Genomic DNA, 27,489 nt, shown 5'->3' with positions numbered 1-27,489 from the left:
TTTGTTAAACTCCAGTTTCCCAGAATAAGGGTCACACCTGCAATAAGTGCTAAATAAATGTGTGAGAAGGAAACGAAACAAAACAAAACAAAACAAAACTCTCCTGATCCACAAGTATTAAGAGAAAGAGAAACAGGGACAGTATAAGCCACAAGCAGTGGAAAGTTCTCCGCTGGCCAAGGTTCAGTTTGGGAAACTCCAAATTACAGGTAGGTACTAAATACCTCCTGGGTGCTGAGCCCAGTGTTGGGTGTTCTTGTATATATTTCAATCCTTTAAATATCACCATACATAATAATTGGCAACACTTAACACATACAATAGGGGATAAATGGAGCTCCTGTCCTAAGATATTGGCAAGCAGAAGGAGTTACAGGATATAGCTCAATCTGAGATAAACTAGACAATTACTTGAAACATTCCTTAATAAAAGGAATTTTAGTTTTTTTCAGATAGATATTTCTATTGATCCATTTTTAGGCAGTAGCATGATTTCGAGTCACCCTGGTGGAAGGGAATAAGGTTTGGTTTCGCCAAGCATGTAGGAGCTTGAAAGTTGGTTGCTGGTCACAGGAATTAATTGGGACCAGCCGACAATGTTGTTCTGAGTTGTGGGGTTGGAATGACCCCTTAGAATGCTGGGCAGGGCAGGCTACACCCCACCTAACTGCAGTTCCTAAATCATCAGTGCTTGATGCAGAATAATTAAAGACTGAGCATGATTCACATGAGTCTGTATTGAAAACTGATCAGGTATAGATTATAATCCATTTATCAACATCTGATGCAGTTAACCAATTATGAGGGCCAAGCGGACCATATGAAGAGCAAAATTGTATAGCGTGTCCTTGCCCTGCAAAGGGCCCAGCCCCAGAATCATAGAGATTTTAGCTAAAAGGGATCTGAGATACAAGACACTTGCTACCTTGAGAGACTCATCCACAGACTTCTCTTCCTCCTCTTCCAGACTTCTTAACTCACAGACTAAACACAATCCACATGCTGAGCACAGAACACTATGTTTTTTCTGAAAACACTCATCGCTCCCTCTCCCTCACTCCGCCTCCTCCTACTGCTCTGTCCATTACTTTCCTTCACACTTCTAAAATCAGGTCATTCACCCCCTTGACACTGTATGGGTGAAATACAAAGAGAACTGGATTGGGCGATTGCTTAAATTTGTATGTACAAAGACGCCCATTCAGCATTATTATAAATAGTAATTTGGAAGGAAAATTGGAAAAGCATCCATGTCCATTATAATGATGAGTTACATTTATGTGAGTTGTATTTATTGGTATGGAACGATAGCTATAATAAATTAAGTTGAAAAAATCAGGACTAGGCAGAATGTATATTCACTGTTTGTTTCAACAGATATGTAATGTGCCATGCACGGTGCTAGCCATCAAGAGTATAATAGGATGCTAGTATAAATGATAACATAATTTAAAATAGTAGTAAGTGCTATGAAGCAAAATGCAGGATACTATGAGTATATAATTGATGAAAGATTTAACCTACTGCCATTAGTAAAAATGTCATGTATGGTATGTGTTTAGTAGGTGTGTGTGGTGTTGTGTGTGTGTATTTGTGTGTGTGTGTATGAAAAAGGCTAGATTATAAATATCTCTCTATAAAACCAACAGTTATTAGCCCTAAATTATTTCACTTTTCTTTTCACCATGTTATGAATCTTCCGAAATTACCATGTGTTTCTTTAGTAGTCAGAAAAAAACTTTAAAAAAATTAATTTGGCTTACTAAGCTTGTCTTAGTTTCCTCAGTTATAAGTCAGATTTAGAGTTATCAGCCCTTTTTCATCTTCCCTTAAGATGAAATAAGAATTTATATTTCCTGACTTTAGAGTGCATAAGGATGTATATCACTTTTGCACATTTTAAAGTAACAGTGATAGAAAGCTTTGGGGAAAAGGAGTCAGACAGACACTCCTCTTCCCGAGGAACACAGTGGGCCATCCTAGGCAGGGGAGCCACCGAGCCCACCTCCTGCCAGAGCCCAAGAGGTCTCACCATTGTACTTGGCAACTCGTTAAAATGGATCCTCCGCCAAAGTTGAAGCATCAGTTACATCTCAATGTGGAAGACCCAGAAAGGCCATTACATTATCTCTGATTAAACTTATTCCTTACAAAGATAAGCAGAAAGTTAACTGACATATTTTTAATCTTTGCTATTCATAATTTATCTCTGCTATTTGCAACTGTTTCCAGTACATTTAGTAGCTCAGCTGTAAGCTTCTGTGTAAGGCAAAGAGTGAAGCATTCTCTCTGCCACCTCTCGCTGACAACTTAAGAGCACCTCTCATGGGAGCACAGAACTCTTCCCCACAAAGGGCACACAGTGTCTAGGGCATGGACTCGGTTGCCCAGTGATTTAAAAAATACCCTGGCCGATGCCCATCATGAGACATTCCAAAGGCATGTCCAAAGACATTCTAAAGTACCAGAGTTCCTTAAAACATGCTTATATGTTTTTTGTAAACTTCACATACTCGTTGTCATGAAAAACTCTATTTAAATAAAAATAAAAAGAACTGAGAAGTTCTAAAACATCTCTCAAATTCCGCCACTGCTAGTAGTGTGGTGAGCATGTGCCTCAAAACTTCCATCTACGTGCAGCATCCAGGTATTATGTCCACTTTATCCGTGGAGGTACTGTTACATAAATGGGATTATTCGCTTCTTTTTTAAAACAAAAAATAAAGAAGAGTATTTAAAGCTTAAAAATAAGCAGATCTTGATTAGGAATTCTAAATCAGGATCATGAGACGCCACATGATGGCTTGGGGAACCAGTGATGTTTTATTCTTTGAGCGGGGTGCTAATTACAAGATTGTATTCATTTTGCAAAAATGTGAGCTGTACATCTATGATTTGTGCACTTTTTCAGTTTTTATGTTATCTTAAAGTTTTTTAACTTAAAAACCCGATTAAGTAAATCGACACTCCACACAAAGAAGAGACGCAGGGAAAGGAAACACTTATAATCCTAAACTAGTAAAGTCAATTTGTATGCAGTATTTAATTTTCAGTATCTTAAGAAATTAATCCGTTATTTGTTCATGCACTTTCACACAAATTTGAGAGGCAGTTCTTCTAAGTCCTAGATTGGATAAACGGGTATTCCTTATCCATCAGTGGTTTTAAACTTAAGTCATAAACACAGTTCTGCAAGGAATCTCCATGCCAAATCAACAAAAATTGGGGAAGTCCTAGGTGTAGCAACATTGCAATATAGCCTGCCCTTGCTATGACAGAACATGTAAGCTAACAAGCTATACTTTCTATGAACTTATTAAATCAGCCAAAGTGTCCACCAGAAATATCAAATCCTATGGACAAGGCTGAAGTTAGTTAAAAAGTGAGATTTAAGTATATACAGATGTGATTCCCCCCTTTTCCCTATCAGGTATTTTATCTATCTCTTAAGACACTTTTATATATTAAATATATTTTATAGTTTGTTTTTACTATTGAAAACAAAATAAGCACAGTGGTAAAATAAAAGAGGAAATTAATCAAGCACTTTTGCAACATAAGCTATAAATCCAAACATGGCAAATTTCAGAATGCAAACAACAAATTTCTCCAAATACATATGCTCTCCTTGTATCTATGTGTAATACAGGGAGGGCCACATCAAGGAAGGTGAACTGGTTGGTGGGTCTTAGGGAGTCTGGGCACTTCATAGAGCCAGTAAGCAGATGCCCAGAGCTGAGTCCTTAGGTGTCCAGGATGTGAACTGGGAAGATTATCCACCTACTCCTTGGATGGCTAAATCCAAGGAGTAAGATGGGAAGTTAGAGATGAAGTACAAAGGCAAAAAGTAATGAATGAGGAGTATTGAAACAAGTAAATGGAAAGGAAGGAAGAGTGAATGTAAACTGTATCATAGCTTAACCTGAAGCACCTAAGAAAGTTTTGCTATTATTCTTGAGTCCACATTTATAGGAGGGCATTTAAAGTTGCAGTCAAGGCTATCAACATGAACCACACCACTTCTTTTGTAATCCTATGAGCATCTCTCCAGAGACTTCCTCCATCTCAAACCTATTTAATTTCTAGGCAATGCAGCTAATTAGCTTATTTATCCTAGGACTTCCATTTATTGCATTGATTTTACCATCAACATCAGACTTAATCGGCCACCACATCAATGGTATTTTCTCTAGCATCCCCTGTATGGTGGCTTTTGTGTCTTCTCATCTAATGGGACCTGTGCAGCATCCATCATGAATCATCAGTATCCAGGAGGCTGAACAATAGGATAAAAATTTGAACACAACTCATATTTGCTTATTTTAAGCTTTGCACTTCCTGTAGCCCATCAAGAGTAATTCCTTTCTATAAGACCACAGCAAAATGAATGAGATTACTCATCTTCATTATATTGTTGGTATGTGTAATTTATGATTTCTAATGCTCTTGACACCATCTTCAAGGAGAAACTCAAAGCCAAACAACACACTCAATTTCCCAAAAACTTGTCACCACAATACTTCTTTTTCCAACAAATAGCATCTTAGATCCACCCTATTAATAAAATCACTCATACCTTTATTCTATGTGCTTTAGTTTTCAAGGACCGGAGAAGAGGGAGGTATTTTGTATGCACTCATTCTCCTCCATGTATTTCTATTCATTTGATCAATGTGGTTACAGGTTATCAATGATCAAGAAAATGGCACTGTAGCCATTAGTAATTTCTAACTATATCTAATTTGTCCTCACTCATTACCTTCAAACTTCTGAAACCTGTGGACATAGGAATATAGGTGCATGTAACCTCCTCTGATCCTCTAGATCCATCTTCTCCTCAGGAACATAATCAAAAGCCTACTTTATACAAATAATATATATAATATATATAATATAAAATATATATATTTAATTATATTATAAATGTATTATATATAAATATATATATTATATATAATTACATAATATAATATATAATATAATATATAGTATATTATATAATTATATATAATATATAATATATATATTATATATATTATATATTATATAATATAATGTTATATAATTATATAATATATAATATATATAATATAATATATAATATAATATATAATATATTATATATAATTATATATAATATAATCATAATATATTATATACCATTATATATAATATTATGTAATATATAATATATATATTATTTGTATAAAGTAGGCTATATATATATTTCTCCTAGGACACACTACATTGTCACTCACTTCTAAACACCTCATTGGACTTTGGGAACAGGCCATAGGACTCATCTCCTACAGTTACTGATATGTGATATATATTAAAGAGATGAGACCTATAGCCTGTTACTCAAAGTCCAATAGATAATATAAATCACACATAGCTATGTGTTATATGCTCTACTATATAGACCCTCAGCTTTTCTCTTAAGTTATGCCTTTATTCATTCAGCACCATACAAAACCTACCATGTGAAAAGCACTGCTGTGGTGTGAATATTTGTTTATCCCCCCTCCCAAACTCATTTGTTGAACGCTAATCCCCAGTGTGATAGTATTAGAAGGTAGGGCATGTGGAAGGTGATGAGGTCTTGAAGGCTCTGCCATCACTAATCAGATTAGTGCCCTTATAAAAGAGACACCAGGGAGCTATCGAGCTCATTCTACCGTGTGAACACACAGCGAGAAGGCATCATCTATTAAGCAGAGAGTTGGCCCTCACCAGACACCAAATCTGCTAAAACCCTGATCTTGGATTTCCCAGTCTCTATAAGGAATTAATTTCTGTTGCTTGTTTGTTTGCTTTTTGAGACAGAGTCTTGCTCTGTCCTCCAGGCTGGAGTGCAGTGGTACAATCTCAGTTCACTGCAACCTCTGCCTCCTGGGTTCAAGTGATTCTCCTGCCTCAGCCTCCCGAGTAGCTGTGATTACAGGTGCCCACCACCACACTGAGCTAATTTTTGTATTTTTAGTAGAGACGGGGTTTCACCACGTTGGCCAGGCTGGTCTCAAACTGCTGACCTCAGGCCATCCGCCCGCCTTGGCCTCCCAAAGTGCTGAGATTACAGGCATGAGCCACCGTGCCTGGCAAATTTCTGTTGCTTTTCTGTTATCCAGTCTGATGTATTTTGTTAGAGCAGCCTGAACAGACTAAGACAGGTGGCATGCCAGGTAATGTAGGGATTACAGTGAGGGGGTTTTATTCACTTTTTTTTTTTTTTTCAAGCTGCTTGCTTCAAATGCCAGGGTCATTTGCTTTACTCTTCCACATTTCACCTCCAATCAGTGGCCAGGGCAGGTGGATTTTCTTTCACATCATCTCCTGCTTTATTTTCCATTTTCTCTCTACCATTCTAATTTAAATCCATATCATCTTTTACCTAGATAATTTTTAAAGCTTCCTTCTAATTTTTCTCCTTGTCATGGTCTCCTAATTAAACATTCTATTTTACACAAATATATTAATGTAATCTTCACGATGACCCAATGGAGGTAACAATCATTATTCCCATTTTCCAGAGAAGAAAGCTAAGAATTAAAAAGGTTTAAAATTACTGTCCAAAATCACACAATGAGTGTAACATAGAAATTTAACTCCCTCCCTGACTTCACCGCTATGCAATCTATGCATATAACAAAATTATACTTATACCTCATACATTTATACCAATACAAATTAATAAAATAATAAAAATAAATAAAATAAAATAATAACAAAATTAAGAAAAATAAAAAACCTGGAGGTGGTGACTCATGCCTGTAATCCCAGCACTTTGGGAGGCTGAGACAGGCAGATCACTTGAGGCCAGGACTTTGAGGCCAATCTGACCAACATGGTAAAACCCTGTCTCTACTGAAAAATACAAAAATTAGCTGGGTGTGGTGGTGCATGCCTGCAGTCCTAGCTACTCAGGAGGCTGAGACATGAGAATCACCTGAACCTTAGAGGTGGAGGTTGCAGTGAGCCGAGATCGCGCCACTGCACTTCAGCCTGGGTGGCCTGAGTGACGGAATGAGATTCTATCCAAAAAGAAAAAAGAAATGTAACTCCCTGTCTGAGCAACTTTATATCCTCTTTCCACACATTAGACCGTCTCCCAGTTAGACACAGCTGTTTAAGGGAAATTGGTCAGAGTAGGAACATAAGGTGTTCATGAGCAAATGACAAAGCAACTAGAACAGGTGACATTGGGAAGGAAGAACAGGAAAAGAGAAATGTCAAAGGTGAGTTGAAATTTCGAGGCTGGGGCACTGAAAGTTTCTGTAACTTGTTGTCAGGCACCCATCTAGCGCCTGCTCTCTTCCTCTCTACTTTGAAAGGCTGTATGAGGAGGTGGTTTCAGGAGTGAGGGCCCTAGAGCCAGTAGCCATTTATTCCCACCCTGGCATTACCCCTCACTAGCTGTGTGCCCTTCAGAAAGCATAGAACTCTGTGTGCCTTTCCTCAATGCAACGGGGGTAGTAATTTTAAAATATGTATTTAAAAGCAAGAATGGGGATTACTAAAGGGTTTAAAACACTCAGCACATAGCACATTATGTCCTCGCTATTTGTAAAATATTGAGAACTTCTACACATTTTCCTCACTTTGAAATAACTTAAAAGTCATCTGCAATTATGTAATATGAACTTAATTATTTGCATTTCCTTTAAATTTGTAAATAAAATTTAAAAAGTAATCAGAGGCCAGAGCCCAAGCTGGGCTGGCTTATTTGGTATAACATCTAGCAAGTTCTGACACACTCCTGACTCTAATGAGGTCAAGGAGAGTGTTTTAAACACAGTGAGTGTCTTTGATCCTGGGTAAGATAACTGATCACATTTGCAATGATGAGAAACATGATTGGTTCCCTTTTCATCATGGAAAGGATTTAATGAAAATCCAATCTATAGATTCACTCCTCTTCCAGTCAGTGGTCTCTTACTCCCTAAAATGAAAGGTGAAATATGGTTGCCTAGGCAAAAGCTAGGTGGTCCCTGTTAAATTATTGCCATTTTAGTGTCTGTCATTAAGAAGAGCTCACTTAGACCAAAGCTTTTATTTTAATGTAAAACTGGGTACTTTTTCCCCAACCTTTTAAACAGTACTTAATGAAAATAACCAGAGGATGGCCTGAATGCAAACAGCTTGCAGTCACTCTTAGTTCCCATCACACCCTTCCACAACTCCAAAGGAAAGTTCACTCTCTTCGGAGGTCTGTACACTTCCATCAGATTGTACTTCAATGATCTCAGCCCCTGACCTGCTCCTCATTTCTCCCTGAATACTGTAAGAGAATATCACTACGCGTAAGTTTATGCCCATGCTCAAAGTATGCTGGCGGGAGAGGGACTCTGCATTTCAGCCCGGTCCTTTATAATTCTTAAAGGAATGTTCTCAGGCTAATGAAGGGAAGAAAGGAAGGATTCTGCCTCAAGCATTCAGGCAAAACATTCCGAAGCACTCAGAGTCCCATTTAATCCTCATGCTAGATATGTGGATTATTTATTTATTTATTTATTTTTACCCATCCTGACTAAGGAGAAACAGTTTATTTTGACTTCTCAACAGGTAAGAACTGCTCAAATGGATGAGATGATAAGAAGTACCAGGTGTCACCTAAAGAGGGAAAAATCTGACCTTTGTCTTGGCAGTGATTTCTCTGGTCTGTGTCTCTATGAATGATCTAGGGATGGTGCGTGAAGGCAGGGAATGAGATGAATGATTCTCATAGATCTGGTTTCCAATTTCCCTCTTTCTGAGTTGTTGGAAAGGCAAACTCACTTCTAAAAATTCCCAACCCTCCCTTCATCACCAGTCTCTTCATTCATCTGGATTATAAACAGAAAAATCATTTCCCACACATCAGCTGTGCAGTCAAATAAGTATATTTCAGGCATTCTCTCTCAACAGTAATAGGCTTTATTTTCTTCTCAATGATATGTAATCCTATTTATTATCAATGTCCTTTGTCCACTAATCCTTTCGAGAAAATGTTTAGTGGCCCCATTTTTGCATGCCAGTTCTTCCCCCCATCTCCCATGTTTTCCTCCTTGTATCACGGATGATTGGGAGGAGACACTTGGAAAAGACATCCAGAGAGCAGAGGCCAAGAGATAAACATGTTGTCACTTCCACAGTGAATTCTAAAACCTCATCTAAAGACCTCACGTTTACGTTAAGGATCACCTCATCCTAGCTGGCAATGTTTGCTTTACTGGATTGAATCAAACTTCCTCCAAAGTCAGATCGTTCTTTCTTTGAAAACTTGGGCTCCTGTTGTTACTGCCTATGATAGTTTCAAAAGAAAAAAAAAAAAATCACGTGGAAGTTTGCTCTAGTAATGCTTAATGCCTCCAGTAAACAGTGAAGCTCACAGAACGGTGACAATTCAAAGCAAGCTGCTTAAGGATGAATGGATTTTTACCGCCACACAAACATATCAAGAAAACAGACAACTATTTCTTTGAAGAATCTCATGGAAATTAGTTACTTTCAGAGGAAAGAGCACACTTCAGAGAATGCATTAATCGGGGTTTACATCTGAGGTCACCGTAGGACTGTCCTTCCCTGGCAGAGCCCAGCAAAGTCCTTATAAATTACAAAGCACCATTACCTCTGACATGAAAGGAATCATTTTTCAAAAAATCAGTGCTCTGGTGAAAAGAGTGTTCCTGCCCTTCTCATAAAAAAAGGACAGTGCCTCAGAGCTCAAGTGACTGTACAGTCTCATGCTACAACAGCCATTTTCACCAGCAGAGGCTAAGAATTCTTTCCCAGGTAACAAACTAGGTCTGTAGAAAACTCCAGAGTTTCTTACCATTGCGACCAATCTTCCTTCCCTCCCTGCAGAGTCCAGCAGCCAGGAGCTGTCGCTGATGTGCTGCTTCCCACAGCCTCTGGAGCCTTCAGAGGCAGAGAATGTTTCATGTGGCACAAACGTATCACCACCGATTACATTTCAGTCCCTCAATTGCTGGCCTCAATGCTTTGGAAATCAGCCAAACTGAGCACGAAGAGAGAAAGGGCTGCAGCTTGCAATTTCAGAATTTCCCCTAGAATGTGCTTTTAAAAACATAGGCCCCTCATTTGGCATTTAAGCAAGCGCTGGGGACTGCTATGTTCAATTATGTTTCTCCCTCTTTTCCTTTTAAACTGAGAGGAGTTATGTTCCTTGTGGAATAAAATGATAGCAAGATCTCAAGCTGACCCAGGGGAGGCAGGCACCGTGCTGGTGTCCACACACCTCCAACCTGAGCAGAAATGGCTGCAATTCCAGTCAGAGTAAAGGAGAATCCTGCCTAGACAAAGACGAGCGAAGAGGGGCAATGCTGACGAGCACTCCATGGTTACAGCAGCTCGGTCATCGGTGGGTGTTTGCTAAGGCCAGACTAAATCATGTGGCGTAGCGCTGTCAAATCTGAACAGGTGGAAAGAAAAGTTCTTTACTCATCAAGGCAGTGTAAGGTGCACAGCTTTAGCTTGAAGAGTATAATCAAAGTTCTTCAAATGCAGGGACCATGTCTTCTCAGATGCTTTAAATCTAGCCTGTGCTGCTCAATTATATGAAACCACGGGGCTCTTTGCTTTTCCTGTGCTTTGGCCACGTTTTATCGTTTAAAAATTTATCTCAGAAGAATTCAATCACACAGCTAGCACACAGCAGCAGCTGAACCTCATCCAAAGCTCAGACAGGACTCTTTAGAATAATAGTACACATAAGCAAAAACATCTGTTGATTGCCAAATTGTTTACTTGCCTTTCCTTCACCACCTGTAAATTGCAGGAGGGCAGGTGCCATGCTTCTTTTGTTCAAATCTGCATCCTCAAGGCAGCATCTATTCCACTCTAGAATATTTACTAGCTGAGTTAATACATTGATTTCCCATTACTGTTGGAAATGTTGGCAAAGTCCCACAAATTGGTAAAATTCCTTTTGCTTGGAGCCTGATTTGTTCCAGGCTTGGGTTGGGTTCCTTTTGTTACTGCTTTTCCTCTCATCAAAAAGGAAAAATTCACATCTTCTTGTATGGTTAGGCCTAGAAAGGGCAGGAATAACCTCCAGCAAAGCTAAATACTTGTTCTAGAGCAAATTCATCCCCAGGAATATAATTCATGCTGATGGCCAAGGGTTCTGATTTCTTAGAAGAGTCCATGGCATTTATCAGGCTCAATGGCATCAAGGAGTAGCTGTGAATCAACAGAGTCCCAGAAAAACACACACATTTTCACATCCTCTGGAAAAAGTCTTTTAGGATAGAGAAGCCAATATGGCAGGCAAATTAGGTGCCCACATGAGAGACATCTGGCCAAGATGTAGCTCAATGCTTGCATTGAGTAGGTTCTAGACACCCCTTTAAGGGGTTAAATGAATTCAGTAAGTGAATACTCTGAAACTCTGGAGTGTTTAACACTTGTCCCCAAGCTGGAATAAGCCAACATTGCCTAACGTGGATTCTCAGTTCATCATCCCATCCTGAGGTCCTTTCTCTAGAAACACTCAGCCACATCGTTTTGACTCTACCTTGGGCCATGCCCACTTATCCTTCTCCTCTCATGGGAAGAGGTGGCAACATCTACTGCAGTGTGACCAGGAAAAAAAGGATTGTCTGCTTTTTTCCATTAGCCTTATATCTGTGCACAACAGAAATCCCCTACTGCAGCATCAATGAAGCGTCTCCCTTTCTTCTACCTGTTCTTCAAGGTGCAGCGTTATTCTTTCCTCCTTCAGAAAGAGTTCCCTGACATCCTCAACTTACAGCAATTTATCTTCTCTATGACTGTCACTCAACACTGTCCTAAGCATTTAACATTGAATCATACATTGTCTTCAGACACTTCTTGGATGTCACTGGTTATTTTATTGTTTATTTTTAGGTATCTTACCATCTGGCCAGATTGTAAACATGTTATTCCTGTATCAAATTCTTTTTTTTTTTTTTTTTGAGAGGAGTGTTGCTTTGTTGCCCAGGCTGGAGTGCAATGGCACGATCATGGCTCACTGCAAATTCCGCCACCCAGGGTCAAGTGATTCTCCTGTCTCAGCCTCCCAAGCAGCTGGGATTACAGGTGCACGCTGCCATGCCTGGCTAATTTTTTGTATTTTAGTAGAGACAGGGCTTCACCGTGTTGCCCAGGCTGGTCTCGAACTCCTGAGCTCAGGTGATCCACCTGCCTCAGCCTCCCATCGTGCTAGGATTACAGGCTTGAGCCACCGCGCCCAGTCTAAAATTCTTGAATGGCAACCTACTGGCTGTAAGGTAAAACTGAGACTACTCTCCATGGTATTTAAGGTCCTTCATGAAAGACCTCCTTAAAGTTTCCTCTCCCACCATGCTCCTGCTAGTACCTTATACTTCAGTCACAAAGAACTCCTTGCAGTATCCTCAAGTCACCGTGCTCACCAATACTTCCAGGCCTTTGCACACAAGACACTCCATTCCAGGGATGGTTTTTATTGTTGTCCCCACGGGGGCTTCGGCTCAGTCCTCAATGTCTGCACCATCTCCCTTGACCCTCCCAACAGGGCTGAATGGCAAGCTGAAGGCTGGAAGTACATTAATCACGGGGGCGCACCATCCTTATGTCTGTGTCAGGGCCCTGCACAAATCTAAGCAGATGTAGAATCAGTGCTTTTTCTGCAATGAAAAATGCTCATACAGTGTACTGGCATTTTGGACTTTTTTTTTTCAAATAAGTTAACCTAGTAGAAACAACAAGGGACCAGGAGGAAGGATTTCTGAATAATCATCTGCCTGTTGAGTCAACCAGGATTCTATTGATATGAAAAATTGTTTGGCACTTTTATTATCAAAATTGTTACACTTTTCAGCTTGATCTTGTCAGAACACACTGAATTACAATCACCTCATTGATACCTGGCCTCACAAACCATCAGCAAGAAAGTTAGGAAGTTCTGGAGAGTGAGAAGCAGGAAAAAACTCGGACTTTTCTATAAAATAGTAGTTCGTATACCTTCATTAAAAAACGTGGACATCCAGGCTGGGCACGATGACTCACGCCTATAATCCTAGCACTTTAGGAAGCTGAGGCGGGTGGCTCGCTTGAGCCCAGGAGTTCCAGATCAGCCTAGGCAACACAGTGAAACTCCATCTCTACAAAAAATAAAAAAATTAGCTTTGTGTAATGGCGTGTGTCTGCAGTCCCAGTTACTCAGGAGGCTGAGATGGGCAGATGGCTTGAGCCCAGGAGGCAGAGGTTGCACTGAGCTGAGATTGCGCCACTGCACACCAGCCTGGGTGGCCGAACCAGACCCTGCCCCCCACCCCTGATGTGGACATCCGGAAAGCCAGTCCTTTCCTCTGCACCCCCTAGGTCCTATCTTCCCACACACCCCTAACAACTAAAAATCCACGTACAACAGTGAAAAGTCTGAGACCAAGCAGGTAAAATGCTCAGCGGAAAGCTACTCCCACTCTTCTGAACATGGAAGGGTGAAAGGAAAAAGACAAAGGAAAAAGAAATCCCTTTACAAATTTCACAATTGTCAGAATGTTTGTGGCCCCCTCCACATTCGTATGTTGAAACCTAATCCCCAGCTCGATGGTGTTAGGAGGTGGTGTTTTTAGAAGGTGACAAGATCAAGAGAGAGGAGCCCTCATGAACGGGATTAGTACTTTTATCAAACATGACTAAGGGAGATTGCTTGCCCTTCCCCCAGGTGAGGACACAGGGAGAAGGCACCATCTAGGAACCAGGAAGCAGGTCCTCCAGGCATTAAATCTGCCAGTGACTTGATCTGGGACTTTCCAGCCTCCAGAATCGGGAGAAATAAGTTTCTTTGTTTGTAAGCTACCTAGTTTACGGTCATTTTGTTATAGCAGCCTAAATAGGCTAAGACAAAATGCATATAAGTAATACCTATTTCATTTAGTGTTTTCTTATGAGCAAATGCATTTTATCTTTTTAATGAAATTTTTATTGTACCCTTAGAAGATCTTTGAAATGTTTTTGAGAAGCCCAACAAGACATCATTACCTCCCTACACAGTGTATTCATTATTTGCCTGTTCAATATTTTCAAATGCTCATCCTGCATTAATGAAAAGTGTACCTGCCATTCCAAAAAGGTAGTCCCTAGATATTGGAAGCTCCCTATGGCCACTGCGACACCCATTCCCTACTATCACAATTTAGGGCTCCCCTTTAGGATAGAATTTAGAGAAAATGAAGAGACATAGGCTCCTACTTATCCCATAGCTGCAGAATGACACCTGTCCACCCCTCTCTCATAAAAGAAACAAGAAAAGTGGTGTGAACTGCTTATCTTTCTTTGTCTCTCCCACCACCAGTTTTAACCCCTAGTCCTATCTTCCCGTACTGCCTATGTATTTTTGCCTGGCCATTGGATATGTTTAGCCTCACCCACTCCTTCTCAGCCTCACAGTTGCAGCTAATTCAGGCAGCAGGGCTAGGAGAGCTCAACGTGCGCTGGTGATTAGAGACCCTTTGAAAGAGTCACACGGACAAGATGATACTTTCAAATTTAACTTCAGGCTGGCTGCGGTGGCTCATGCCTGTAATCTCAGCACTTTGGGAGGCCAAGGTGGGCAGATCACTTGAGGTCAGGAGTTTGAGACCAGCCTGGTCAGCATGGTGAGACCCCTGTCTCTACTAAAAGTACAAAAATATTCGCCAGGTGTGGTGGCAGTCACCTGTAATCCCAGCTACTCGAGAAGCTGAGGCAGGAGAATCGCTTGAAACTGGGAGGCAGAGGCTGCAGTGAGCTGAGATCATGCATTGCACTCTAGCCTGGGCAACACAGCAAGACTCCGTGTCAAAAAAAAAAAAAAGGCAAATTTAATCTCAAGCAAACCCACTCAGTCTAACAGTCATAAAGCATGTAGGGACGGCTTTCAGCTTCTAATACTGTTTCAAGGGTTTCTGTTTCAATAGACTTAAACTGATGTTGGCAGAGGAAAAAAAAAGAAAAAAATGAGGTCAAGGCACTGAGAAAAAGAAACCATCACTTTCTAAAACCACCCAAGATTGCTGAGCATTTGCATATATGAAAAGAGACACAGGGGAAAACATATTTCATCTGTAAAATGTTTACATTAATTTCTATTAAGGTATTATGAACTACGAAATCATAAAAGAGTTTCTAACGCTGAAAAGTGGCTGTAATAGAAAGGAAATTAAGGAGAGAGTGGTAAAATGTGAGTGCCCTTAAGTAGGGTAGCAGCCATTGTAGATGAGAGTGTGTTCCAGGGTCTAACATATCTAACAGAAAGCTTGAAGTTTGTTTCCCAGACAAGCCTGAATTACAGAGAGAGCTGACCGGATGCCCTGAATCTTTGCAGATCGTCACAGTTTACCCTTTCCGGTTCTATCCCTGGGACCATCTATTTCTTTTCTTCAGCTGTCAGGAATTATGTATGTGCCTGTTTTTCTTTTTTACCACAGGAGGGAGCCCCAGCACAATCAGGGTATAGTTCTCCAGCTTTTTCTCCAAGTGGAGAAATGACTTTTTAATCACCTGTTAAAAATACCGGCGTAAATGCCTCCCAGCAGAAACGAATGTGATCAATCAGTTGTTCAAAATAAGCTTCAGAAGCTGCCCTCCAACTCAAACTGCTCAAGTTTTTCACATACATCTATGTGTGCATGGAGTGTGACTGTTATGTTTATTCTCTTTTACCTATTTTAATGTCAGAATTTGCAAATCATTTGAAAGGTTTTATTTAGATGAAGATAATCCAGATGCAAATTCTAAGCATTAAGATGCTTGATTTTTTAACTAATGACTTTCATCACATGGAGCTCACTGGATTGATTTATACCTGAATTAAAAGCAACCTGTAATTTATCTTCCACGCCCCAATTTTTTTGACATAAAGGACTGTCCCAAGTAAGAAGTCTTCTGAGGCAGGTTGCCAAAGAGATTTAGTGATGGTGAAACAAGCAGCTTAATGAAGTGAACTCTCCTTATTAACCTTTGACCAAAGTCACACCTGTACCCGTTCCTTGTTTCAGGTCTTACACACTTTAAAGGCAGCAGCCAGGTTCAGTTCTAATTTGCCTCCGAAGAATTCAGTGCAAGCCTGTTTAGAAAAGTGATTATCCTTCAATTTGTAGGCACTGAGGTAGGCGCTTATATGGACTCCCAGAAGGCATCAATCAGACATAGCACTTGTCCCAGAAGGGAGCTTCATGCCCAAATCAATACAGGAGCTCACTTTATATGGCATTTCTACAAGGCTGTGTAAGGTGTCTTAAAGTCAAATGCAGCTACAGCCATGAGGGAGAAAAGAGATCTGATCAACAGAATTGTCCCAAAGACGGTCCTTGAACCGCAGTTATGTAAAGTTCCACTCTGTCCAGGCAGGTGTGCTACACCAGTTGTGGTGCAGGATAGAGCCGGGGTGGGGACAGAAGGGCCAGCTCCCCCCATGCCACTGTGCCCCAGGGCAGAGCCCTAGGAGTCCAGGAATTCTAAATTTGAAGCTGTCCTTCCAGGACATTACAAAGAAATACTTCACAGGTAGGAGAATGGGAACATATTTTATTTAAGAGTGTGTCAGCTTGATTTATAAGCTTCATATATTTAGGTACATGGAATTTTCTCCTGCCCCAACCAAGGCTGGAGTGGATCTGTTCCCTCCCCTCCTTACTCCGCCTTGCAATCAAAAGCATGCATTAGTTTGGTTCCATTCAGTGACTCTGAGCGGGGTTTCTGAGGGGATGAGAATGGTAGAGACCTTCAGATAAGGCTTGCTAGCCACTGGCTACAGGTGACGATTTACAAAGTTTTAATTAATTCAGATTAAATAAAATTTAAGATCCAGTTCCTTAGTCACACTAGCCACATCTCGAATGCTCAAGAGTCCCATGTGGCTGGTGGCGACTGGACTGAAAGGCACACATTTGGAACATGCCCATCATTGCAGAACTTTCTACTGGACAGTGCTGCCCTAAAGAACTCTAAAAAGAAAATAAAATCTGTTTAGATTTAAAGTGACTGAAACATCTGCAGGCTGAGTGCGCAAGTCAGCAAGTAAGTTTGCATATTTAGAATTACTGTGTGAGCTGTCCATGATTGATATTAGGCATTATAAAAGGTATCATTTGTTTGGTAATGGTCTATATCAGAGACTGCAAACTGGCCACCTGAGGGATGAATATTGGTTTCTGCTGTGTTGTGAACAAAAGGTGGGGAGGACTTCATTAAAATCTAGTTTTCTGATTTCTTTTGAAACATCAGAAGATCTGGCCCCTGTGAGACTGCATTTCCATGCTGGAACACAGACCTGGAGTCCAGAAGCAGCTTTCTTTTCAGAAGGAGTGAGTGCTCTTTAGGTTACCAAAATCCCTGCCCGACACTGCATCCGTAACACTATTTCCTAATTCCTTCCATATGCGCAGTTGAATGGGAAAACAAGAATGTCTCTAGCTTTGCAAAAAGGAAAATCTCTATGATAAAACACGACAAAAGCTGCCGAGAACACTCTCGCTTATTCTGTTTCTCTAAATAAATTCCATCATCCACTTATCCAGGGGGTCTCTGGGCTACCTGTCAAACCAGGCTCTGTCAAACCGGAGAAGCCACGTCTCATGTTAAAAAACATATGTTTTCATGTTTTGTGGTGACGGGAATTCCTAGTGAACTCAAAACAGACAATGGTCCAGCCTATTGTAGTAAAGCTTTTAAAAATTTGCTTGATCAGTGGCATATTAAACATATTACTTGTATTCCTTATAGCCCACAAGGCCAAGCTATTGTAGAAAGAAGTAAGAGAACTTTAAAATTACAATTACTTAAACAAAAAGAGGGGCATAAGGAGTTGTCTACCCCTCACATACAACTAAACTGGCATTGCTCACGTGAAATTTTCTTAATATTCCTAAATCTAGTTCTGTTACTGCTGCTGAAAAACATTTCTTTGGTAACCATCTTACGGTAAACCTAGGAAGAGAAGTATGGTGGAAAGATCTAATATGTGGTCAAAAGTTTCTATTTTAACGTGGGGAAGAGGTTATGCTTGTGTTTCCCCAGGTGAACATCAATCTCCTGTTTGGATTCCTGCTAGACACCTAAAATTGTGTCCTGAAAATGCATGCAACAACGAGACAGAGAAATTTGCTGAAAAAGCACCACAGCAAGAAACAACTAACACACCCAATCATCAAAAAGAAGAAAATGACCACGCTAACTCCTTTACAACAGACAATCCAGTCAGACATCCTGAACAACTTGTCTCCAGCGATCCAGGTCCGGCTCAACCTCTGCCTCCTCCTGGTTACACTGATCCTTCTACCTTCTGTCACTCCACAGACTGTTAAAAACTATACGTATTGGGCCTATATTCCTTTTCCTCCTCTTATTCAAGCCATGACATGGATGGACGCTCCTATCGAGGTTTATGTTAATGACAGTATTTGGATGCCTGGTTCTGTAGATGATCGTTGTCCTGACCAACCTTCAGAAGAAGGAACCCCTTTCAATATCACTTTAGGTTTTAGGTATCGACCTTTGTGCCTGGGACCCACTAATGGATGTCTCTCATTAGATATTCAAACTTGGGCTGTCACACTACCGTCTGGTCACTCTGTCCCTCCTTTAGGACACTTGGTATCAGGGCTCTCATTAAAACCTCTAAGGCAAATCAAAACAGGAATCATTGATTATATTCACACATCCCAATATAAGCCTTTAGGACCTGCATGTCCTCTCAACTTGTCTTCAAATGCTGACAAATTAATATGGAAAGATTGTGTTAGCTCAGAAGGAACTGTGTTATTTAATTCTTCTCACTACACCATTGTTGACCGGGCTCCCAAAGGTCCTATTACTACTGATTGCTCTCAAGGTCACAAAGATTGTCAACATTTTCTCTATAATATTACTTATCAAAAAAGTAGTGACAACCCTCCCCTAGTATATCATAGATTTAACTCCTTTTTTCCTCTTAAGTGGAAAGGGGCCGGGGTTGCCCCTCCAAAGCCAAGGCTCATTGTTCCCCACTTAGGACCTGAACATTCAGAATTATGGAGATTAACAACAGCTATGACTGGTATGAGAGTTTGGGCTGGAGAAAGTGTTATAAGTAAATCCACCTTGTCACCTCAAAATATGTATACTATCTATATGGAGTCCAACAAAACTATACCACTTAAAAGTTGTGTTAAACCACCATATATGTTATTAGTAGGAAAGATGCATGATAGTTCAGAAACCAACATAATTACCTGTGTTAATTGTTACTTGTATACTTGTATTGACTCATCCTTTAATCAATATCAGAGTATTTTAATAGTCAGAGCCAGAGAAGGTATTTGGCTCCCCGTAGCCTTACATAGGCCTTGGGAATCTTCCCCTTCTATCCATGTTATTAACAATATTGTACAGAAAATTCTTAAAAGGAGTAAATGATTTATTTTTACATTAATTGCAATAATAATGGGCTTGATTGCTGTTACTGCGACTGCTGCTACTGCTGGAGTTGCATTACATCAGTCTATTCAAACTGTTCATTTTGTGGATAAATGGCAAAAAAATTCTACTCGGATGTGGAATTCTCAGTCAAGTATTGATCAAAAATTGACTAATCAAATTAATGATCTAAGACAAACTGTTATATGGATGGGAGAGAATCATGAGTTTAGAACATAGATTACAAATGCAATGTGATTGGAATACTTCTGATTTTTGTATGACTCCGTTTCAATATAATAAGTCTGTTCACAATTGGGAATCAGTAAAACGCCATTTACAAGGAAGTGAAGATAATTTAAGTTTAGACATAAGCAAGCTAAAAGAACAGATTTTTGAGGCCTCTCAAGCACACTTACCTGCTTTACCCGATGCTGAAGTTTTAGACGGTATCTCTGAGGGGTTATCTAATCTCAACCCCATTCAATGGGTAAAATCTTTGGGAGGATCCACTATCGTTAATTTTGTTCTGTGTATAATTTGTGCTACTGGTTTATTGTTCATGTGTAAAATTGGAAAAAATATTCTTCAATCCAATTGTGATCAGCGCCAAGCTATGATTGCTATGGTTCATTTAAATCAGAGAAAAGGGGGAGATGGAGGGAGACCCCCTGAAACTATTGCTATGGAATAAAAGATGAAATGCTCCTGATTATTGTAAATACAAAATTGCACGCAGGATTGTGTAAAGACAATTCCAGGTTGGACTGCCAGAACGAGCCAACAGCGCGTGATGTGCTTCCCCCTACAGAGAGCCTATGAGTGGAAGTGCAGTCAGGGAGGTTTCACATCACCAAGATTCCTATCCCAGAAAAGCAGATGTTCATAGCTCTGGGAATGGAATGTGACTCTTGTGGAAAGCCTATAAAGGGATGCATGGGGGGCGCCTGTCCATAGGGATAAGATAGGGCTATAAACGCCCTCATCTTGCCGCGGCTCTTCTAGGCCTCTTTAGGGTTAAAGCATACTCCCTTCTGAGAATTTCTGGTCTAACCAGTTGTCTAGCTTCATGTCCTGTTTCCATGGATTTTTTGTAACCAGCTTTTGTTGCAATTGTTACTGCTGATTAATATCTTGCTAATCATAGGTTATGGAAAGACTGTGTTTCTGTTCTAAGGCTCTGTTAGAAATTACTGGCACACACACTATATTGTAAATTCTTATCTCTGTATACTGTACTTCTACATACAAATGTACTGTACTTCTACATACAAATGTTATGTTAAAGAATTACTTCATCCCCATGTGACCATCTCACCTCATAATCAAATGACCCTAAATCCCTCACTAACCTACCCCCGCCCTCACTAAACTTAATCATAAATGCTGGTATATCCAGTGCATTGTTGGCACCACGGGACCAGAGGTGGTGACCCCCCTGGACCCAGCTCTCACTATCTTGTGTGTGTCTATTATTTCTCAACCTGCCGATCCTCCTAGGAACAAAGAGAGAGCCCCGTTGCATTGCGGGCTGCTGGCCAGATCCTGCAATAAGATTAGTGAATTACAAAATCAGAAGGTCAAACTTCATAATTTCTTATAGTCCCATGTTCAACACTCTAGGCTTTCAAACTTGATTTGAGAATGAAAGGAGGAAGGAAGAAGATAATAAAGACATCATACTCTTCCTCTCTATCTACTGCCTTCTGCTCCTCCCTATACAGACACACAAACAACACATACATACATACACACACATACACACACATCCCCAAGTGTAATGGGGCTGTGAAAAGGTCTAGTTACACATAAGAATGAGCATACTTCTGAATAAAATTTTCAGTAATATTTGGGAATATAGTGCCAAAATATCCCAATCATGCACAAGTCTCTTCATTTAAAAATCTAGTCTTATGTCCATGAATTATACTCATTTAAATTTAAGCTCCATTAAAAAAAAGCAGAGGCCAGGCACGGTGGCTCATGTTTGTAATCCCAGAACTTTGTGAGGCCAAGGTGAGTGGATCACCTGAGGTCAGGAGTTCCAGACCAGCCTGGGCAAGGTGGTGAAACCCCATCTCTACTAAAAATACAAAAACTTAGCCAGACGTGGTGGCATGCACCTGTAGTCCCAGGTACTCAAGAGGCTGAGGCAGGAGAATCACTTGAACCCAGGAGGCAGAGGTTGCAGTGAGCCAAGATCGCGCCAGTGCACTCCAGCCTGGGTGACAGAGGGAGACTCTGTCTCAAAAAAGAGCAGGGACTTTATCTGTCCTGTTCAATATCAGCACATAGCCAGTACTCAGTTCTCAATAAGTAGTGTGTTGAATAGAATAGAACCCTGACAGGGAACATCCCATTTTCTTAGAAATTCTAAGTCTCTGCCATATCCCCCTTGATCTCAAACTGACATAGTGATATTTTATATTAATTTATTCAACACACAGTTGAAGGCCTTTTATGTGCTGGGACTCTGTTGGAGGTGTATTATAGTACGCCGTAGGTGGTTCTCTAAGTCACAGGTCATATGTTCAGGAAGGGATTGCAATCATGTTAATAATTTGATTTCAAATACCACATTGCCTTTTATTTTTAAAAAGTCACATGCATACAATAAATAATTTGTCCATTAATATCTATTCCTCAACCTGTCCTACTCCTCTTTGTTCTAATGGAAAATCAATAGAGTGATTTATTTTCCTTCAGGTATATACCCACTAATGGGATTGCTGGGTTGAATGGTAGCTCTGTTTTAAGTTCTTTGAGAAATCACCAGGCTGCTTCCCACAGTGGCTGAACTAACTTATATTCCAACCAACAGTGTATAAGCATTCCCTTTCTCCCCAGCCTTGCCAGCATCTGTTGTTTTTTGACTTCTTAGTGATAGTCATTCTGACTGGTGTGAGATGGTATCTGGTTGTGATTTTGATTTGCATTTCTCTGATGATTAGAGACGCTAATCATTTTTCCATGTTTGTCTTTCGAGAAGTGTCAGTTCATGTCCTTTGCCCGTTTTTAGTGAGTTTATTTGTTTTTTGCTTACTGATTTATTTAAGTTCTCTACAGATTCTGGATTTTGGGCCTTTGTTAAATGCATAGTTTACAAATATCTTCTCCTATCATACAGAGCTGTATGTTTGCTCTGTTGACAGTTTCTTTTACTGTGCAGAAACTCTTTCATTTAATTAGGTCCCACTTGTCCATTTTTGTTTTTGTTGCAATTGCTTTTGAGGGCTTTGCCAAAAATTCTTTGCCAAAACTAATGCATGTGTTGACCAAGAAGACACATGCGCTCATATGTTCCTCACAGCACTGTTCACAATAGCAAAGACATGAAATCAACGTAAATGCCCATCAATGGTAGACTGGATACAGAAAATGTGGCACATATACACCATGGAATACTATGCAACCATAAAAAAGAACAAAATCATGTCCTTTGCAGGGACATGGATGCAGTTAGAAGCCATAATCCTAGATGAATTAACACAGGGACAGAAAACCACTGATAAGTGGGAGCTAAACACTGAGCACACCTGAACATAAAACATGGGAACAAGAGCCACTGGGGACTACTAGAGTGGGGAGGGAGGAACGGGTGTGGGTTGAAGAACTACTTATGCTCACCGCCTGGGTGACGGGATCCATACTCCAAACCTCAGCATCCCATGTAAAAAATCTGCACATGGACCCCCCTGTATCTAAAATAAAAGTTGAAATAAAAAGAAAAAAGAAAAAAGGAAGAAAAATGACTCTCCCCTGGAGCCATTGCCTGGACTGTAACCCTCTCCAGGGAAGGCTGTGTTTTCTCCCTTAGACCTTGTGCCACCAGATGAGGAGGTCTGCATAGATATCCTCACTGTTCCTCACTGCCACTTGGAGACCATTCATTCTCCCTTTCTTCTCCCAAAAGAAGTTCCTGTTGTCATCAGACTAGATCATCCAATACTCCTCAGTGGCACCATTATCCACTGATTCCTGAGTCAATTCCTTTTTCTCACTGTCACTGTCTCCAACATTACTTGTGCCTTAATTCTAAAAATGTCACCATATATGTAGATGATCTTTCCAACACACTGGTGCTTCATTTCCTTAAACCATCACTTTCAATACCCTTCTCCTCCATGCTGCTTCCACTACTCGCTTCCGTGTCATTATCACTAGCTGCAAACGCTCTGTAATGTCAATCTCATGCCTCCCACTCTTCCCACAAGCTCTTATCTTTTCCTCGCACTGTCTGTGGTACTGTAACTTCAACCAGTTTTCGGCCCCATTAGGATTGGCAATCCATTGATCACAGTGCCATGTCACTACAGCACATGATATTGTCTCTTTCCTCTTTATCCAGATTAAAATCAAACCCAGTCAGTAGAGACACTCGCTTGTCCATGCTCTCTATGCCCATCCCCTTCTCCCGCTTTGTTGCACTTGCTTGTCATCCAGCCTTCAATGCCTCCAACTCTGTACTCCTGAACTGATGCAGCCCAGCAAGACTAGGGAAAAACAAACTCCAAATTCATGCTGCATCGCAAGCGGACTCCTAATGTTCCCAAGCAGTCATGCTTCTTATCTCTACTCCATTCATTCATCCAGTCTCCCAAAGGGTTATTTCACACTCCTTGACCTCTCCCCAAACTTCCAACGCCTTCTCTCTCATTCTTACCCTCAGCTTAAGGTCTTCCTCTTACTTCACATCCAAAGACCACACTGCCTTCTCTTCACACTTTCCAGCATCTGAGTAAGTATCTAGGACCTGCCTTCCTATCTATGACCAAGAATGAACTGGCCACACTCCCATCTCAAGGCAGTTCCTCTACTTGTATGCGTATCCCATCCTCGTGTCCACTCAGGATATCTCTTTGGCAATTATATCCTCTTCTATGAAAAAAAAAAATCAACTTTCTTACTCTACACTGGATCACACTCATTAGCATATAGAATACTATTATTTTTCCCATATTAAAAAAAGAGAAACAAAAAAGGCCTTCCATTCTCCCCATATTCTCCACCAGCCATTGTCCCATTTCTTCCCTTCCCTGTGTGACGATATCTGGAAAGCATTATCATTCAGTTATACCGAGTACCTCCATTCCCCACCTCTTCACTGACATTGCTCACATTAAGGTTGCCCATGGCCTCCACATTGCCAAGTCCAAACCCCAATTCTCGATTTTAATCTTACTTAATCTTTCGGAGCACTTCACGTAGTCACTCATTCCTCCTCCTTGACACAATTTTCTCACTTGCCCTTTCAGTACATGAAACTCTCTTGTTTTTCTGTCCACTTCACATGTCTCTTCTTTTTGACCCAACCTCTTAATTTTGGAGTACCTTTGAGCCCTTTATGGTCCCCTAGTCCCATGGATTTCAATGGCAACTAAGTGCCAGTGGCTCCTATATTATATTTCAGCCCAAATCTATTTATCTTTCCAATGTCTACTCAACAGTGCTACCCGGATGTTTAGGAGGCATCTCACCCTGCCCAAACTCAACGCTGATCATCCCATTCTTCCCTATTTAGCACATAGCTTTCCTTACCTCAGTTACGGCAATTCTATTTTCGTAGGCCAAAAGCTTTGTAATCAAACTCACAAGGGTGGCTCTAATAAAAATTTAAAACCATAATAGAAAATAACAAAAGGTGGTGAGGAAACCCTCATTCTCTCATTCTGGTGAGACTATAAAATAGTACAGCCACTGTGGAAACAGTTTGGAAGTTCCTCAAAAGGTTAAACACAGAAATACCAAGTGATCCAGCAATTCCAACTCTAGGTATATATCCCAAAGAATTGAAAACAAGGATTGAAACAAACATACATTTTCATCATCATACCATCACCATGGTCAGCAGTGGAAACAGCCCAAATGTCCATCGATGAATGAATAGAGAAGCACAACGTGGTGTCTATCCATACAGTGAAATAGCACTCCACCATAAAGAGGAGTGAAGTGCTGACACATGCTACATGATAGACTTTGAAGACATTATGCTAAGTGAAAGAAGCCAGACACGAAAGGTCACATATTGTGTGATTCCCTTTACGTACAATGTCTAGAATATGTAAATCTACAGAAGTAGAAATTATCTTTGTGGTTGCCAGAGGCTTGGAAAAGGAAAAAATGGCAGGTGACTCTTTCTGGGTATGAGTTTCCTTATGGGGTGACAAAAATGTTTTAGAACTAAATAGAAGTGATCACCACACATCATCGCGAACATACCAAATGCCACTGAATTGTACATTGAAATGGCTCATTTTAGGCTACATGAATTTCACCTCAATTAAGAAAAGAGAATTTCCTTGACTCCTTTCTTTCACTGATACTCCAAATTTAATCTCTCAGGAAATCACTCAGACTCTACATTCAAAATACATAAATATATCCAGAAGCCGAACCTTTCTCACCTGCACCCTATTACCAGTCTGATCCAGCCCAACATGATCTTTCTTTTGGATTATTACATAGACTCCTAATTGGTCTCCTTTATTATACTCTTTTTTTTAATTTTTTTTTATACTTTAAGTTTTAGGGTACATGTGCACATTGTGCAGGTTAGTTACATATGTATACATGTGCCATGCTGGTGCGCTGCACCCACTAACTCGTCATCTAGCATTAGGTATATCTCCCAGTGCTATCCCTCCTTTATTATACTCTTATCACCTTATAACCTATAATAGATTCTCAAACACAACGTGCAATCAGATCATGTCACTTGTCTACTTGAAACTCTGCAATGGCTTCCCATTTATTTCAGGGCAAGAGCTAAAGTTTTAACAATGGCCCAGGAGGCCTTGCATGATCTTGTTTCCTGGGCTCTGCTGCTAATCTCTCCCCTCTTTCATTTATTCTACTTTTATTCTCACACTTGTTCCCTCCAGTGCAGCCACACTGGCCTCTCTGCTGTTCTTCACAAATGCCAGGCACGGCCGGGCACAGTGGCCTACGCCTGTAATTCCAGCACTTTGGAAGGCTGAGGTGGGTGGATCATGAGGTCAGGAGTTCAAGACCGGCCTGGCCAAGATGGTGAAACCCCATCTCTACTAAAAATACAAAAAAAAAATTAGCCAGGCATGGTGGCGGATGCCTGTAATCCCAGCTACTCGGGAGGCTGAGGCAGAGAATTGCTTGAACCTGGGAGGCGGAGGTTGCAGTGAGCCGAGATCATGCCACTGCACTCTAGCCTAGGCAACAGAGCAAGACTCTGGCTCGTGGAGGGAAAGAAAACAGAAATGCCAGGCACATCCTTACCCAGTCTCAGATGCTCTTCCTCTGGAAAACCACTTGGCTAATTCCTTTACCTCCTTCAAGGCTTTGCTCAGATCACATCTTGTCAAAGAGTCTTATCCTGGCCACTTCATTTTATGCTGAATACTGCCCACCTCCTACATACAATTCTGATTCCCCCATCCTACTCTAATTTTACTTTTTTCTCTGTAGCACTTTTCTAATATAACATATAATTTCAAAATAGTATTATGTGTCTGTAAGCTGTAAGCTTCATGAAGGAAAGTATTTTTGTTTGTTTTGTTTTGTTGCCTGATGTATCCTAGGTGTGTAGCGCTGGCATACAGGAGATTTTCAGTAATATTTACTGAATAGAACTGTAGAAAAACGGACTGTCAAGATACTCAACAGATTAATAATAGTGACTGCTAGTGAGAAATGAGTACGGGCATGCAATTAGGGACAGGTTCAAAAGAGACTTTATCTAATGGGTAAAGAAAATGTGGTATATATACACAAAGGAATGCTATTCAGCCTTAAAAAAGAAGGAAATTCTTGTCATTTGCAACAACATGGATGAGCCTGTAGGACATTATGCTAAGTGAAAGAAGCCAGGCACAAAAAGACAAACGCTGCATGTTCTTACTTATAAAAAGTGGAGCTCGGCTGGGCGCAGCAGCTCACACCTGTAATCCCAGCACTTTGGGAGGCCAAGGTGGGCAGATGACTTGAGTTCAGGAGTTCGAGACCAGCCTGGCCAACATGGTGAAACCCTGTCTCTATTAAAATCACAAAAATTAGCCAGACATAGTGGCATGCACCTGCACTTCCAGTTACTGGGGAGGCTGAGGGAGGAGAATCGCTTGAACCCAGGAGGCG

At 40.6% G+C, this 27,489-nt stretch overlaps 1 protein-coding gene across 2 annotated transcripts in view; it reads right to left on the bottom strand.

Moving 5' to 3' along the window:
• PLD5 (phospholipase D family member 5) overlaps window positions 1-27,489 on the bottom strand; it is a 444,561-nt gene that overhangs the window by 359,314 nt on the left and 57,758 nt on the right. The window contains exon 1 of one of the 2 annotated variants that reach the window (XM_055380520.2): window positions 9,812-10,999. The exons of the other annotated variant lie outside the window; for it this stretch is intronic. Coding sequence (XP_055236495.1) covers window positions 9,812-9,814 — 3 coding nt within the window. The 5' untranslated portion in view covers window positions 9,815-10,999. Of the gene's footprint in view, window positions 1-9,811; window positions 11,000-27,489 lie in introns of those variants that run through there. 2 annotated transcript variants of the gene reach the window in all.

Source organism: Gorilla gorilla, chromosome 1 (assembly GCF_029281585.2).
Source record: "Gorilla gorilla gorilla isolate KB3781 chromosome 1, NHGRI_mGorGor1-v2.1_pri, whole genome shotgun sequence".
Taxonomy (NCBI): domain Eukaryota; kingdom Metazoa; phylum Chordata; class Mammalia; order Primates; family Hominidae; genus Gorilla; species Gorilla gorilla.
This window is presented reverse-complemented; position numbering and strand designations above follow the sequence as displayed.